This window comes from Schistocerca americana, chromosome 1, assembly GCF_021461395.2.
Source record: "Schistocerca americana isolate TAMUIC-IGC-003095 chromosome 1, iqSchAmer2.1, whole genome shotgun sequence".
NCBI classification, from domain to species: Eukaryota; Metazoa; Arthropoda; class Insecta; order Orthoptera; family Acrididae; genus Schistocerca; species Schistocerca americana.
Window position 1 is genome coordinate 512911926 of NC_060119.1, and position 17403 is coordinate 512929328.

Sequence of the window (17403 nt, forward strand, 5' to 3'; positions counted from 1 at the left end):
CCAGTCTACTTTTCACATCCTCTCTACTTTGTCCATGATCAATTATTTTGCTGCTCAAATAGCAAAACTCATCAGCTATATTACGTGTCACATTTTCTAATCTAATTTCCTCAGCACCCTGCGATTTAATTTGATTACACTGCATAACAGATGTTTTGCTTTTGTTAATGTTCATGCTGTAATTCCAGTTAAACTGCTCTTCAAAGTAATTTGCCATCTATGACAGAATTACAATGTCACTCGCAAACCTCCACAGCTTGCTCAGTGTACAGACTGCAGAACATTAGGGATGGGTTACAATCCTGTCTCACTGCATTCTCAATCACTGCTTTCCTTCATGTCCTTCGACTCCTGTAACTGATGTCTGGTTTCTGTACAAATTTTAAATAATCTTTTGATCTCTCTATTTCATCCCTGCTACCTTCAGAATTTCAAAGTACAGTCAATAATGTCAAAACCTTTCTCTGAGTCCATAAATACTGTAAATGTAGGTTTGCTTTTTGTTAACCTACCTTCTAAGATTATTTGTAAGGTCAATATTGCTCTTACTTTTCTCCAAATCCATCCCTAACTATCTTCCCAAAGGTCACCTTCTAACAGGGTTTTTTTTTTTTTTTTTTTTTTTTTTTCCCTGTAAATAATTCATGTCAATATTTTACCACCATCACTTATTATACTGATGGTTCAGTAGTATTCACAACAATTGTCCACACCCACCTTCTTTGGAAATGGAAAATTACATTCTTCCTGAAGTCAGAGTGTTTTTATTCTGCCTCATGTATCTTGTGCACCAAATGAAATAACTGTGTCACGGCTGGCTCTCCCAAGGATCTCACTAATTTGGAGCATACGTTGTCTACTACAGAGGCCTTCCTGAACATTTCTTGGTATTCTGCTGGGTGGCATCGTCCAAAAGGCACGATATTTTGACAAGCCAACTTCTTGCCATCTTTAGGTGTACCCGCAGTCTCATTGATCTCTGATGGATGCTGACTATATATCGTCTGTCCACCTCCTGCAAACTCTGTCTCGGTGCCTCTGTGTGGTCTGTGGCTGGTGGCAGGGGAAGTGTGGTGCTCGGTGGTGGGGCAAGCATGGGGCAGGCCATGCCAGATCTCGAACCACAGTCCTTTCGCATTCGCAGCTGCATGCAGATCTCAGCTGCAGTGTTGACAATGTGTCTTCTTTAGATGTCTTAACGGCAGCGGATTTCCTTGTAGACTCCTGATGTGATTTCATCATACTCAAGGCTGGATCCTAGGTCCTACTTAGCTGAAAGTCACTGTCCTTATTTATTAGCTCATCATGCTGTCTGATCTCCACTGCCTCTTTGAGAACACAATCCCAGAGGGTATTCAACTGCTGCAACACCTTTATGCCATCGTAGCACATTTCATGTGCATGGAAGATGCAGTGTTCTGCCATGGCAGACATTGTCGGCTGTACATTGTCTGTGGGGTGTTTACGCTCAGTGCATCTCTCCTGTACTGTCCAGATGGCCTGACCTACATATATTTTCCCACACATGCAAGGGATGCGGTAAACACCTGGTTTCCAGAGACCTACATCATATTTTACTGATCCTAATAAGGTTTTAGTCTTGCATGGAGGGCGAAACACGCACCTGACATTGTGTTTTTGGAGTATTCTGCCAATCTCTGCCAATATGTTCCTGACGTGGTACAATCACTGATGCAGTCACTTTGTCTTTGTTCTCACCAGGCTGCTATCTCGGTTTCTTCGATCTAAGGGCACATGTTATCTGGCAGTTGTACTAACTGTTCGTGCGGAAGACTGCCTGTACGTGCTGCAATTCAGCTGCCAAGTTTTCACGATCTGAGGTTTTGCGTGCTCTGTGTACCAGTGTGTCTAGGAAACCTCACTGTGAAGGAGCACGACAGCTGGAGGCATGCAGGCACAAATCTGTATGTGTCAGTTTACGGTAGAAGCTGTTCTAGTGTGCCATCTGGTCTTAGCTTGACGAGCACACCCAGAAATAGAAGCTGGTTGTTTTCTTCTACTTCTATCGTGAACTTGATAGTGTAGTGAAGTGAATTCAAGTTCTGCAGAAAGTCTTGTAGGTGATGTCATCCGTGTGACCACATTGTATCGCCTACATCCTGGAAAAACAAGAGGGGTTGTAGACTGCTGACTCCAGATCTTGTTTCCACTTGGGGCCTTTCTACGCTTCATCAAATTCTTCTTATAGTATCGTCTCTCATATTCACATACTTCTTCTTTGTATAAAAATATAAAATTGTCCTCAAGTTTGTTTCCTTATGTAGGCCCTCTATATCCACCAATGAACCAAAACATTAAGACCACCTGTTTAATAGTGTGTTGGTCCACTTTTCAAACACAGTACAGCAGTGCTACTAATTGGCATGCGTTCTACAAGTCCTTGACTGGTTGCTAAAGAATGTGGCACCAGCTGTCTATTCACAGGTCACTAAATTCCCACAAATTACAGGATGGTTATTTGTGGGCACACAGCTGGTTCCCAATGAGTGACCGAGAGAGGTGGCGCAGTGGTTAGACACTGAACTCGCATTCGGGAGGACGACGATTCAATCCCGTGTCCGGCCATCCTGATTTAGGTTTTCCGTGATTTCCCTAAATCACTCCAGGCAAATGCCGGGATGGTTCCTCTGAAAGGGCACGGCCGACTTCCTTCCCCATTCTTCCCTAATCCGATGAGACCGATGACCACGCTGTCTGGTCTCCTTCCCCAAACCAACCAACCAACCAACCAACCAACCAACCAACCCAATGAGTGTTCCAGTGGATACAGATAAAGGGCATTTTTCTGGCTAAGACATCAATGAGACTTATGCTCCTCAAACCACTGCAGTACAATTCTGCCCTTGTGCCGTGGAGAGCCATGCTGCTGGAAGATGTCATTGCCAGTATAGAAGACTTCAGCTGTGAAGGAATGCAGGTATTTCTCGATAATCTTAATGTAATTCGCTGCTGTCATGGTGTCTGAGTACTACCGTAGGACCCATAGAAGTCCCAACAGAATGTACCCCCTAACTTAATTCTGCTCTCACCAGCCTGCATCTGTGGTGTGGTGCATGGATCAAGCAGCCATTCACCTGGAAGACAGTGTGTAAGGACCCAATCATTCAACAGGCAACATGTTTGTATCGATCCACGGTGAAAACTTGGTAGTGCTGGGCCTACTGCAATCATAACTAACAAAGTTGTTGGGTCAACACAGGTCATGTCATATGGAGTTCTATGTTCAACAATGGCCTTTGAATTGTGTGCTTTGAAACACTTGTGCCTGCACAGCATTGCCATCTGTCAACCTGGATTACACTGCAGGGGATCCTGTGACTGCTACATTTTGTGATGAGATGTGGACATACCAATACCATCAGTCTATTCAAATCTTCACCATCCTTCAACCACTTTCCATAGCTGCTCACGACAGTAGTACACAAACAGTAGTCCAGGTTCACCATTTCAAAGACTTTTGTTTCCAGTCTTGCCACAGCAATTTGCTTTGTCAAAACCACTTATATCAGTGGATTTCTTTATTGTAATGACTGCCCTCTTGCCTCTTTTCTGCTAACATTCTTTCCTCACTGTGCCTCATGCCTGCAACACCACAAGGAGGCACTGAACCCTGCGGTGGATAGTGGTCATAATGCTTTGGCTCGTCAGTGTATATGCCTTCTACCTTTCAGCTTTACCTTCTTTGCTTAGTACTGGCTTACCATTTGAGTTTTTAATAACCACACAGCTTATCTTTCCTTCGAAAGTTTCTTTAATTTTTCTATAGGCGGCATCAATCTTCCCCCTAGATGTGCACTCTTCCACAGCCTTGCATTTGTTTTCTAGCCATCCTTGCATTGCCATTTTGCAATTTCTGTTAATCGTATTTTTAGGGTTCTGTACCTTATTTGTAAAAACAGAACCATTATTGGATCACTTTGTTGCCTGTGTGTGTGTGTGTGTGTGTGTGTGTGTGTGTGTGTGTGTGTGTGTGTGTCCGTCCGTCCGATTGTTAAGAACTCTTTTTCTCAGGAACGTGCGGACGCACGGTTCCGTGGCAGTGTAAAAATTCTACGTCAATATGTTGAAAAGATTTGACCATTTATGTCACATTTTAAAACTTGTAAACTCATTCATCCAAACCTACAGGGCACTTCCCATTGACCTAGAATCATGAAATTTGGTACAAAGCAATGTTTCATGCTACAAGTAAAGGAAAACATCTGAAAATTGTTAATGTAATTATATCACACAAAAATATTCTTTTATCATTTTTTATCCATCTCCTTGTATGTCTGTCCATCTTTTAAGACCCCTTTTTCTCTGAAACAGGTTGGCATATCAAGTTCAAATTTAAGTCACCACTTTTGGTGGTGTAAGAAAATTAAGCTTATAATACAATGCAATCAAAAGATTTTGTCATTTATGTCACATATTTTGATACCAGCAAACTCACTCATGAAAACCCGTAGGATACTTCCCGTTGACCCAGAATCATGAAATTCGGCAAGATGCAAAGTTTCTTAGTACAAGTAAAGTAAGAAATCTGAAACTTACTGAACTGTAATTGTATCACATAAAAAATATCTTTTTGCCATTTGAACATATATGGAAATCACCATCCATCAAAAGCATAATATGTGAACATTACTGCATGTACACATAAAACATAAGCAGTTGTCATGCTTTAATAATTAAATAATAAATGTTTTAAATCATCTTTCTCTAAATATATAAATTGAGGTCCCAAGCTCCCCTCTTTTTGTATGTCCGAGATGGTTTGAGGAATTACCGTAGCGACTTCGATATAGTCTTGGAATTCTCTGGACCAATATCTTGTCAGCATTGATCTTGACAGCCAGCAAAAATTGTTCAGATTTTCGATTCCTAGGTTGGATGAACTGTACATATACATCATTAAATTTGTACAGAACCCTCAGTGTGCAAGTCCTACTTGCAATTGCCCAATTTTTCCATGTTTCCTTCCACCTGCTTCATTTGCTGCATTTTTATATTTCATTCTTTTACCAATTAAATTCAATATTTCCTATGTTATTTGGAGAATTATACTAAGTATTGTCTCTGGACCTTTGTGATCCCATGCTGTCTTCTTATTTCATCTCTATTTGTCTTTATTGTATTATCCCCCCCCCCCCCCCCCCCCGTCCCTCTCCCTCCCAGCTTCAGTCCAATGTTGCCTAATGTTCCCTCTGCAACATTTAACAACCTCTCTGTTCTTCAATTTATCAATGTCCCATCACCTTAATTTCCTACATTTTTTAAATTTCAGTTTTAATTTCCAATTCATAACCAACAAATTGTGGTCGGAGTACACATCTTGCCTTACAAATGTCTTAAAATCTGGTTTTAAAATCTCTGTATTACCATTATACAATCAATCTGAAACATTCCTGTGGCCCCACATATCTTCTTTCACGATTCTGAAATCAGTGTTAGTGATGATTAAATTATGCTCTATGCAAAATTCTACCACACAGAATCCTCTATCATTTCTTTCCCCCAGCTCATGTTCTCCTAATGTTTTTCATTCCCTTTGTTTTCTTACAGTAGACATCAACTCATCCGTCACAAATTTTCATCTCCCGTAACTACCTGAATAGTTTCAATCAATCTCTTCACCATCCGTGGGGCTAGTTGGTACATAAACTTTTACTAATGTGGTGGGTGTTGTCTTCATGTCTTTCTTGGCTATGATAATGCGTTCACGATGCTGCTCATGGTAGCTTCTCCACAGTCCTATTTTCTTATTCATTATTAATTTTCTTATTCATTATAAGACTTACTCCTGTAATACCTTTATTTGATTTTATGTTGTGGCCCGTTACTGATGTTTCCCGAAGTTCTGTCTTCCTGCTTCCTGGCACCGTACTACGTTAAATCTCCTACATTTAATTTCAACCTATCCATTTCCTTTTTAAATTCTCTTACCTATCTACAAAATTATGGGCCATCTCAGATTCTATGCTCTGACTCATGGCATGCCAGTTTTGTTTTTCCTGATGGCAATTCTATATTAATAGTAATTCTCATATGACGCACAATTGCTTTAATGAATCTTGGCACTCACTGTGACATGTACAGATAAATAAAATGTACATTGTGTAATACATTACACCAGCAAACTAAGAGAATACACTTGCAGATAATAATTGTGACCTACAAGAATGCATAACAATGAAATGACATCAGTGCCGAAAGATGATGAACAGCAAGCAAATTACACAGTTAAAAGTTTCACTCCAATATAATTAAATCACTGTCAATCATTATTTCTTAAGTGATGATGATGTGTGAAACCAGCTTCTACAAAGAGGAATTTGATAACCTGCCTGCTATATTATTTCTGTACATAGGAAGCCATTTGGGTCCAGTCTGTGCCAAACCCATTAAATGTGTAAATCAAGTAAGCACCTCATCCTATTATGTTGTAGAGAATACCAGGGCATTCTGTAAATAGTGTAACGAAAATCACAGCTTTGTCCTTTACAGTCCACTAGGTATATGTATAAATATCTATAATTTGTGACAACAGTAACACTTTTTGGTGATGTCTTCTTGTCATGACATCATGTTCACTGAGTTTGATGCTAAAAAAAACATGTTCGATAAAAAGGTTTCAGGGCCACTAGAAGCGGCCACTGATGTATGTAAGGACTTCAGAAAGTTTTATTTGTCGTCCATGAGGAGACCACTGCCGAACAAGAGTGGTGCATTGTCAAAAGAGAGTACATGTTCTCCATTTCCCGCAGACGTAGTTCTGCTGTGGCATTGAGAACAGGTGCATTACAGTGTTTATGTGTAATGGCATGGCAACTGGAAATGTACTCCAAAGTTGAAGTATGAGGGACAGTACTACTATTGTGACCAAAATGTCTAAATTCCACACACACTCACCAAAAAATTCTGGTGGTACATGGACCAAATTCAATTTCATGTCCGGCCACAGTGAGACGATGGCAACAATTCAGCCAAGGCGGCACAGAGATAGGTGAAGCTGATCGGGAAGTCCAGATCTTGCACCATGTGATTACCATCTTTTCAGCAGGCTGAAAGAACACTGGGAGGGAGTGGGCGGCAGGGTGGGAGATGTTCTCTTGATGAGGATGTTAAATGTTTTTTATTCCAGTCTTTGATAACAATATCAATTCTTTTGACGATGACCGGTTTCAGTCAGTAATGACTATCCTCAGATCTACAATATAAAAATATATTCACCTAGTGAGTAGTGTGTCTTTCAACACAATACAGCATTGTGTATCACAATATACTATCACACAACCAGGGAAATGTACAGATAAAATACGGTAAAACGTACCTTTTCTACACCATGTCTTAAAGTGATAAGGCCGTAATGGCATTGTCAAAACACATAAATATACTCAACCCAACATCGTCACATAGATATAAAATAAGGTGTAGAATAGGTCACATCGTCCATACTATCATTTTTGCAGCTTGCTACTGAAGCAAGTAGCTAGCAGACATATGTTTGCCTACATCCTACATAGATGTCGCTACTGCGGGCTTAGATGTAGTCATCACTTACGTAAGAAACATAATCTGATAAAACACATTAGGTAAAAGACATGTAGCAGACTTTTATATATTGATAACTATTATAGAAACCATGTGTGTTACAATAAAAGACGAATACAGTTACCCATATAAAATTATTAAAAGGAAATATATGAAGATAATAGGTCTGACACTTTTATAGTGAATTTACGGTCAAAAATTAATATATGTAATACATGCCTGCAGCACTTACAAATTACCTATGAAAGATAAAATGTCTACATGACAGCTGAAGAAAAGACAAATCAATGATCAGTGCCCTCTGTTGGGTCGGTCGCCAGAATTTTACATAGCTCTTTTTACATTAATAGGTCTACACTGTGGGGTAATCAAAGGAAAATTACCAAAAATTTCTAAAAGTGCCTCATAAGAGTTTATCTGGACACCACCAAAACCATACTTTTTCATATTAGGCGCATTGTGCTGCCACCTACTGCCAGGTTCTCAATATCAGCGACCTCAGTAGTCATTAGACATCCTGAGAGAGCAGAATAGGGCGCTCCACGGAACTCACCAACTGCGAACATGGTTAGGTGATTGGGTGTCACTTGTGTCATATGACTGTACACAAGATTTCCACATTCCTAAACATCCCTAGGGCCACTGTTTCCAATGTGATAGTGAAGTGGAAACGTGAGGGGACACATACAGCACAAAAGCATACAGGCTGACCTCGTCTGTTGACTGACAGAGACCACCGACAGTTGAAGAGGGTCATGTGTAATAGGCAGGCATCTATCCAGACCATCATACAGAAATTCCAAATTGCATCACGATCCATTGCAAGTACTATGACAGTTAGGCAGGAGGTGAGAAAACATGAATTTCAAGGTCAATTGGCTACTCATAGGCCACACATCACACCGGTAAACCCTAAACAATGCCTCACTTGGTGTAAGGAGTGTAAACAGTGGACAACTGAACAGTGGGAAAACATTGTATGGAGTGATGAATCATGGTACACAACATGGCGATCCGATGGCAGGGTGTGGATGTGGCGAATGCCCAGTGAATGGTGAATGTCATCTGCCAGTGTGTGTAGTGCCCACAGTAAAATTCTGAGGCAGTGGCACTATGACGTGGTCATGCGTTTCATGGAGGGGACTTGCACCCCTTGTTTCTTTTTGCGTGACACTATCACAGCACAGGCCTACATTGATGTTTTACACACATTCTCGCTTCCCACCGTTTAAGAGCAATTCGGGGATGGCGATTCATCTTTCAACACGATCTCGAGCAACTGTTCACAATGCACGGCCTGTGGTGGCGTGATTATATGACAATAACATTCCTTTAATGGACTGTTAATGGGCTGCCATTCCCCAAGAAATCTTCCAGCACCTGACTGAACGTATGCCTGTGAAAGTGGAAGCTGTCATCAAGGCTAAGGGTGGGCCAACACCCTATTGAATTCCAGAATTACCAATGGAGGGTGCCACGAACTTTTAAGTCATTTTCAGTCAGGTGTCCAGATACTTTTGATCATATAGTCTACCATAACATACAGAAGGGGGGGGGGGACACCTTTTGCCCCTTCAATTGGATTGAGTTACAAATTATTATACACTTTCCCGGATCAATAATATACATTAACCATGTTATATGTGCTAACACAAAACTAACATGTTTTCGTATGTTTTGTTGTAGACTGCAAAAACAACTAAATCACATGCACCCACGTCACGACTGTAGAAGAAGAAGACAACGAGAGGTGTTACAAATGACTATATGTTAATCCCAATTGATAGAAGAGAAGACGGCTAAAAACAGGAATAGGGAGAAAGGTCTATAAAATATGCCACAGAGAAATGAAGGTCCTGAACTAAAAATTAAATGGCCTTTGTCATAATGCCAGGATGGATAAAAAGTAAAATGCCGTCGACAGCCTGCGCATTGTTCGCTAAAATGGCCAATAAGTCGTACAGCAAACACAACTGAGAATATAAGTAGTTAAAAAAAGGACATTCCATCAGGAATTGGCGGACCATCAAAGGTTGAGCACAATAAGGAAGAAAAGAAAGCTTCCCATTGAGCATGAGCTCCAGGAATCTCGTAGTTTCAACGAATCGAAGAGCAGCAGGCCCAAGATGTAAAGACAGTGGAAGACACCAAACGTGGCACCAGAAATTCATACAAATTTTTTTGTCAGTGGAAAAACGAAAGCCATTGTTGATGCTCCATGAGTGATGATGATTGAGACATCGCTGAAGATGCCGCTTAATGAGACAAGTCCATGGAGAACTGCAATAGATGGCAAAATCGTCAACGAAAAGGGAGCTGGAGATGCCCGATGGAAGACAGTCCATTATAGGGATAATGGGGATAGTAAAGAGGATGATGTTCAGGACGGAACCCTGAGGCACACCGTTTTCCAGGATAAAGGTGTCCAATAAGGCAGAACCTATCGATACCTTGAAAACTCTGTCTTTTAAAAATTCCTGAAGGAAACGGGATGTGCGTGGCCATGGAAGCCAACTGTGTAGAGAGTACAGAGGATAACAGTTCTCCAGCAGGTGTCGTAGGCTTTCCCAAAATCGAAAAACATGGCCACGGTCTGGGATTTCCGCAGAAAACCATTCATGACACGGGTGGACAAAGTGATGAGATTGTCAACTGCAGAGTGGCATCCTCGAATTCACACTGTGCAGTGGTTAGTAAATTACTAGACTCAAGCCATCATACCAGCTGGGCATGAATCATACGTTCCATCATCTTGCAAACAGAGCTGGTGAGAGAAATGTGGCAATAGCTAGAAGGAAGGTGTTTATCCTAACCAAGCTTAGGTACGAGTATGAAAGTGGCTTCTTGACGGTGTCTGGGAAAAGTGTCCTCTGCCCAGATGCAGTTGTATGTATGAAGCAGAAAGTGCTTGCCCGCAAGAGAAAGGTGCTGCAACATCTAAATGTGAACATCATCTGGCCCTGGGATGGAAGATCGAGATGAAGTGAGAGGATGAGCTAGCTCCCTCTTAGTAAAGGTGGCATTGTAGCACTCACAATTCTGAGAAGAGAAGGGTATCACCTGAACCTCCTCCACTCATTTCCGATGGAGGAAGGCATGAGATAGTGGCAAGAGCTTGAAACGTTCGCAAAATGGCGGCCCAAGGTGTTTGAGATAGCAATAGGGTCCACTATGACATCATCTGCTACTGTCAGGCCGGAAATTGGGGAATCGTGCTTGGTACTGGAGAGCCTTAGGAGGTTGGCCCACATGATGGAAGAGGCAGTGGAACTGTTAAAACAACTAGTGAATGAAATTCAGCTAGCTTTTTTACTATCCCGAAGAATTTGACCACACTGCACACACAACTGTTTATAATGAATGCAGTTTGCCATCATAGGATGACAGTCAAAACTGCAGAGAGCACATCTCCACGCGTGAATTGTGCCGTGGCACACCTCAGTCCACTGAGGGACCAGGACACGGTGCAGTAAAGAGAAAATATGAGGAATGGAACGTTCTGCGGTGGTAAGAATAACATTTGTAAAATATTCCACCTGGTCATCACAACTGGGCCAGAGATGAGTAAAGCCTCCATAACTGCCATTTGGGTGTGCACGTAGGTGGGGTAGGAGTCGGCAAGTGGATAGCATACGGGGAATGCTCGCTAGAGTATGTGTCAGAGAGAATGGACCACTTGAGATAATGGGCAAGCTGGGTAGTGCAGAAGGGTGGGTCCAAGTGGTAATAGGTATGCATGGAGTCTGAAAGGAATGTGGGTGATTCTGTGTTAAAGCAGAGGAGGTTAAGTTGATTGAGGTCAGCCAAAAGGGTACCTCTCGTGCATGTTCTGGGAGGACTCCAAAGGGGATAGTGTGCATTAAAGCCACTAAGCAGCAGAAAGGGATGAGGTAGCTGCCAAATGAGCTGTAGGAAGCCTGCCCTGGCGACTTCAATGATGGAGGGGATGCAAACGGTATAAAGGAAAAAGGTCACGTGAGGAAGGAAAAGGCGAGCTGCAACAGCTAGAAGGTGGCAGTCAGGGAGATGGGATGACTATAACCATCATTCCATATGAACAGCATGAATCCACCCCAAGATGAAATGCCAACCTTGGCGGAAAATCAAAACGGATGGCTCTGAGCACTATGGGACTTAACTTCTGAGGTCATCAGTCCCATCAAAACGGACTGGGAAGAAATGGTGAGAGCTCAAAGCTGTCATGAGGATGCAATTTTGTTTCCTGAAAGCAGAGAATAAGTGGAGATGGCGATTCTAAGAACGACCATAAGTCCTTTTCATTTGATCGAAGGCCATGAACATTCCATTGAAGGAGAGTCACAACGAGGACAGGGAACGAGGGAAAAAATGAAGGGGTGTCACCTAGGCAGCTGCTGAGCATCAATCTTCAAAGACTCACTGCTACAGGGCACAGAGGCTGAAGGATCCTGCTCCATGAGATCGACAGAGGCGTCAGCATTCTCCCTCTGTCGATCTGCTGAGTCCACAGCAGAAAAATGATTGGCAGTGTGCACTGGCGACATAGAGGTCAGCCAGGAAAGGGTATCACGTCCCGACACCATCTAAGAGGATCTCTAAGTCAGCGAAGCAGAAGATCATTTGCCTTTGTTTGACTTCTTGGCTCCCTTCTAGTTGGCAGAGGAAGACTCAGATATTGTTGGGTGGAGCGACGTAGGAAGTCTTTGCACGAGTATTCCTTCTGTCATTTCTGGCCTGCTGGTTATGTAGCAGGTGACTTTATCCCAGGAGGCGAATGTCAGGTGGCTTTTTGCACAGCTGAATGAGGAGACAGTGATGCTATCAAGACACTGGGCGACTTAACTATCATAGTGCTGAATTTGAGGTCGCATGTCTGTGTGGCCACATCCTTCATGGAGAGAGATGAGATGTAGCAAGAACAGTAATGTCAGTAAGGCCAGATAGTAGAACACACAGTCTGCGACTAGACAATAACTTGTGAGCAACCGGGTAGGGCAGTTTTTTCTTTACCCAGATCTTCTGGACAGCTGGCTCATCGAAATACATTGGACATTCTTGAAAGGAGGCAGCATGGTTGCCATTGCAGTTGATACAACGGACAATCGCCCTCGTGCACATCTCTACCACAGGTTACACATTTGGTCGGCTATCAACAAGACACTTCACTGTGGTTGAAACGATGACACTGGTAGCAGTGCATTGGGTTCGGAATGTACAGTTGGACTGAGATAAATTACAGCCTGCTTTGATCTAGAATGGGAGCACCACTGTATCAAAGGTGAGAAAAAGTGTGTGTGTAGGCACTAAGGACACATCTACCTTTTTCATCACTTGATGGACAGCTATGACATGCTGCTCAGGGAGGTAAGATTGGATTTCAGCCTCGTTCAGACCATCAAGCAGCCTAGTGTAAGTAATACCACAGGAAGAATTCAGAGTTCTATGCGTCTCTACATGTACACGATGGTGTTGGAGAAGTGAAGCGGAAAGCAGTTGTGCTTGAGAATCAGAAGTAGTCTCCAAAACCAAAGAACCATTTCATAAACGAGAGCAAAATTTCACAACACCTTTCTGAATAAGAAACGGATTTTCCATAGCAAAGGACTGACCGCCTTCGGTACGTGAAACCACAAGGAACCGTGGTGCAGGAGGAGGGTCTTTGAAATTGGAGCTTCATTCTGTTTACATTTGGTAGACATGGACTGCGAAGATGATGACTGGCTCATTGTGAGAAAATCCCCTATGATTGTGAGCACCTCTGACTGCATGCTCCTTCTAACTGGGGCCCCCCTTTACAAGGGGGCGCACTCGTCTTAAGTGATTGTTCACACTTCCCGAACACCTGAAAGAGGTATCAATTGGAAATTTGGGAAGATAGCAGCTCTGGGAATCACCCCTCCCTTAGTCTGGCCTGTACCAGTAGGTACGTGCAAACCCTACCTGTCGACCCAGGGCTGGCTGCGAATTATGCATTACCCAGTCACCTGTTATGCGTCAGATGTATGGGCCGGCCTTCAGAAGTGCACAGGGAGGAAGAAAAAGAGGGGAACCTCAAATGCTGAAATGGAGGAAGGATAGGAGAAGGTGAACGAAGAAAGAAAAATGAAACAAAAAACAGTGGTGCGACTGTTCTGATGTCAACCACAGAAAATGCAGAACACATTCCGAAAAACACCCCAGACATGTCCCCCTTGGAAGGGGAGAAAGAACAGCAAGAGTGTAGGCATGCACCATGGAAGGGAAAAGATGCTGCAAAGATTGGGGCCCCAGGGTAGCCAAGCACAAACCCGCGAAAGTGCGGTGAGCCCCCTGGGGGTACAAAGCTGACATACAGAACAGTTATCAATATACAATTTTATCTGTGATGAACAATTAACAATCAGCATTTTAACTTCAGTTGATTTCACAATGACAATTATTATAAGTTTTTTGCTGCTCATAGGTTCCTCCAATAATGCACCATAAAAGGTCACCATTTTCCATGGCTTTCAACTCGGAGAGAGCTTTTGTTGAAGTCAAATTTTTGTAGCCTAGATTGTTAAACTTAGTACAAGTAAGTGAAAGCTACAGTCGTTCTTTCACTATGTGGCAGAGCACTCACTATAATGAAACTTCTCTATGGCTTTAAACTGTATTATAAACTAGAGTTGGAATATGAATCTGTCTTTCACAGAAATAAACCTCTGCAACTGAAACACCCTGTGTATGTTTTGCTATCAATTTTTCTCCTTTCTTTTCTTTCAGAACACCCTGAATTAAGTAAGGGAGGGTATAAGAACTCACCAACATGCAAACAGCATAAGGAGACTTCAGAGCCATACGTGTCAGCTTGGCCACTAGCTTGGTAACTGCGAGCCTGTCTGATTTTCTAATGTGGTACAGCACTCCAAGAGCGTGGTACTGGACCATAACACTGAAAAACAATGGTTACAGAAATTCAAGATGATTGCTCACTAATGGGTCGGGTGTGCATACATACATGTATTACAAGAAGTAACTGACTCTTGTCTATTCTATTCTTAAATTAACTCAATTTACTACACATACTATGGATGTTAAATAATTCCTAATATTTTTGCAAAAGAAACAAGCCTGTGTACATCACTTTTTTTAACTGAGTTATTAGTACCATCACAATCTACATGGCACTTCTCATTCATTGACAAAGTAGTGTACATCAAATACAACAGATGGCGAAGGAAGAACCATTTGAAAAACACCACCTAAGTTTGACAGTATGAAACATTATCTCCATGGAGTTGGTAGCACATGGTGAACTTCTGTTTCCATCAATTTATATCAATATATTATGTATTTTGTGCATGATGTATATTGCATTTACCTAGATGTTGTTATAAGTTTTGTGTATCTTAAGTCTAATTCCACTAAATACAAACTACAATGTGAAAAATAGTCATTTGTTTTAAGAGGCGGAGTTGTTGCTAGCCTTTCTGGTATTTTGTATGGATACTTGGGGAAGTCCTACAGATAGATGTTTAATGTAAGTATTTCGTTCATTTTTTCGACTTGTGAAATGATATTTACAGGTATGGTGTTCTGACTATAGCCATTTTACCTTTGCTTTTCATGATTCACAATAATTATATTTACCATATACAAGTATTGCAAGTTACACTATGGTATTATTTTTCAGTTTGTATTAAGTCTGGACAGGATGTAAGTGGAAGTTCTTGGCAAATTTAAGGGGAAGGCTTAATATGGTTGTAAGTGTTACATTTTATTAAACTGTTCTTTGCATTTCAGATAAAAATGGCAGATGAAAGTGAAGATGATGGCTTATTTGCAGTTGAAGAAGTCATGGCACAAATATGTTACAGCAAATTTCCTGCCAACAAAGCGGTAGTCAAAGACAAAATGGTTCAAATGGCTCTGAGCACTATGGGACTTAACTACTGAGGTCATCAGTCCCCTAGAACTTAGAACTACTTAAACCTAACTAACCTAAGGACATCACACACATCCATGCCCGAGGCAGGATTCGAACCTGCGACCGTAGCGGTCACGCGGTTCCAAACTGACGCGCTTAGAACCGCACGGCCACACCGGCCGGCAGTCAAAGACAAAAAGCCATCCTGCAGAAGGAGGTCTTGAATGATTCATATACTTTATTGTTAATAAATAATATTATGTAGCCTAGATATCAGCCCTCTTTTGCTACAGTAATACACATTGCACAAGGCCTATGCAAAAGCAGCTGGTAGAGTAAGTACAGAATATGAAATATAATTTTATTATTTCCTTATTCAAACATTTGTCAACAAAACTGAATTATTTCCTAAGATCATACTCCAGATTAATCTATATTAATAATAAAATTATTGTTGTTCTGCACAGGCTCACTGTGCCAGCAAACGAGGGTAAAATAACTTGACTTACAATTAGTAGCAGAAATTCGCCTCAATACGAAGAAACTGGAAAGAAATTCAAGCTATTGATACATCATTTATCAATTAAAAAACAGTACTGGGCAATTTGGACAGTTCTCTGATGAATGTAAGTGAAATGTGCATACTGAAGTATATATTTCTACAGGAAAAAATTAATTTAGGCATTCTCATATCAGCGAAGAACATTTTCATTTAATTTCAGATTCAGTAAACAATTTTATTATTTTCCCAGATAATTAATTCTTCAGTAATCCAATCAATATGGAAATGGGTAGCCAAGAAAATGTGGCACTCATTCTGCAGGCAAACTATACATAGCTCTGTGCAAGAAAAAATTGGTGTTCAGAAAGAGGACTCTTAAATCACTTACGAGAAATTCAGCCAGGTGCTAAGAAGATAAGAGGTAATCTCTTAGATGCCTCAGTTATATCAAAGAAAGTCAAATATCAAGACATTGAAGACAATTATGAAGAAGATGATACTGTTCAAATTCTAATTACAGTCTTTCAGAAAAACTGCATGACAAATTACACATCCAGGATCATGATTTTGTTCAAGGACATACCATGAATGAAAATCAAGATCCCCAACACACGGAAGAAGTTAGTAAAAGCACAAAGACAGCAGACACACCCCGGAGAAGGAGAAAACACTAAGAAAAAGGAATACTAGAGAGGAGTGGAAGAAAATTGATAATGAAAAGAAGACAGAACATGATGAAGCCTACCTAGTATATGAGCATGTTGGTCAAGGCAAAATAGGTCACAAAGTGCAAAGGCCTCACAAGCAACTGGGACCTTGATGAATCTCAGATCTTTGTAATAAATCAAAGATAAGGGCATACACTGATATAAGAGAAAAACAACAAGAAAAAATATTTTCCCGAAGGCATGAGTTGGGATCAGTGGAAGGTATCCAGGGAAAGAACGCAAGTATGTCGGAACACATTCCTCAATACATCAGGTATAAACAAATGGATAATTTGATATAGGTTGGATGGAGATGATAAAACTTCAGCTAATCATTCCAGCCAAACTAATAATTTTATACTATCAGCATTGCTCATGCACCCATCTACAAAGAGGTACAGCAAGGAAGAAGTTAACTTCCTTGCAGACACCTTCAGGAAAATTCCAAAATTTCCCTCACACTTTGGTAGGCTTTCGCCAGCTAAGTTGTGCTTCAAGCCTATACTCCATTCATTGACTGGACACACTGAATTTTATAAAGAAGATTGCCAAAAAGAAGAGAAGAAACCATTAAGCAGGCACTCATCCAATTCGGTGTTCACTGAAAAAAAAAGAACATGGCAATTTTTCAGTCACTAAAAGAGCAGTGTTAACATTTGTCACAGCTTTGAAGTAGGTAATGGAAAACTGTCTGAAGATTTGTACAAGGACCACATACAATATAAAGACAGAGCTAGGAAAGAGAAAACATGGACACTGATAAACCAAAA

At 41.2% G+C, this 17403-nt stretch overlaps 1 protein-coding gene across 2 annotated transcripts in view; it reads right to left on the minus strand.

The window, feature by feature from the left end:
• LOC124604998 (coatomer subunit gamma) overlaps positions 1-17403 on the minus strand; it is a 117375-nt gene that overhangs the window by 88399 nt on the left and 11573 nt on the right. For both annotated transcript variants that reach the window (XM_047136526.1, XM_047136527.1), the window contains exon 5: positions 14320-14449. In XM_047136526.1, coding sequence (XP_046992482.1) covers positions 14320-14449 — 130 coding nt within the window. The remainder of the gene's footprint in view (positions 1-14319; positions 14450-17403) is intronic.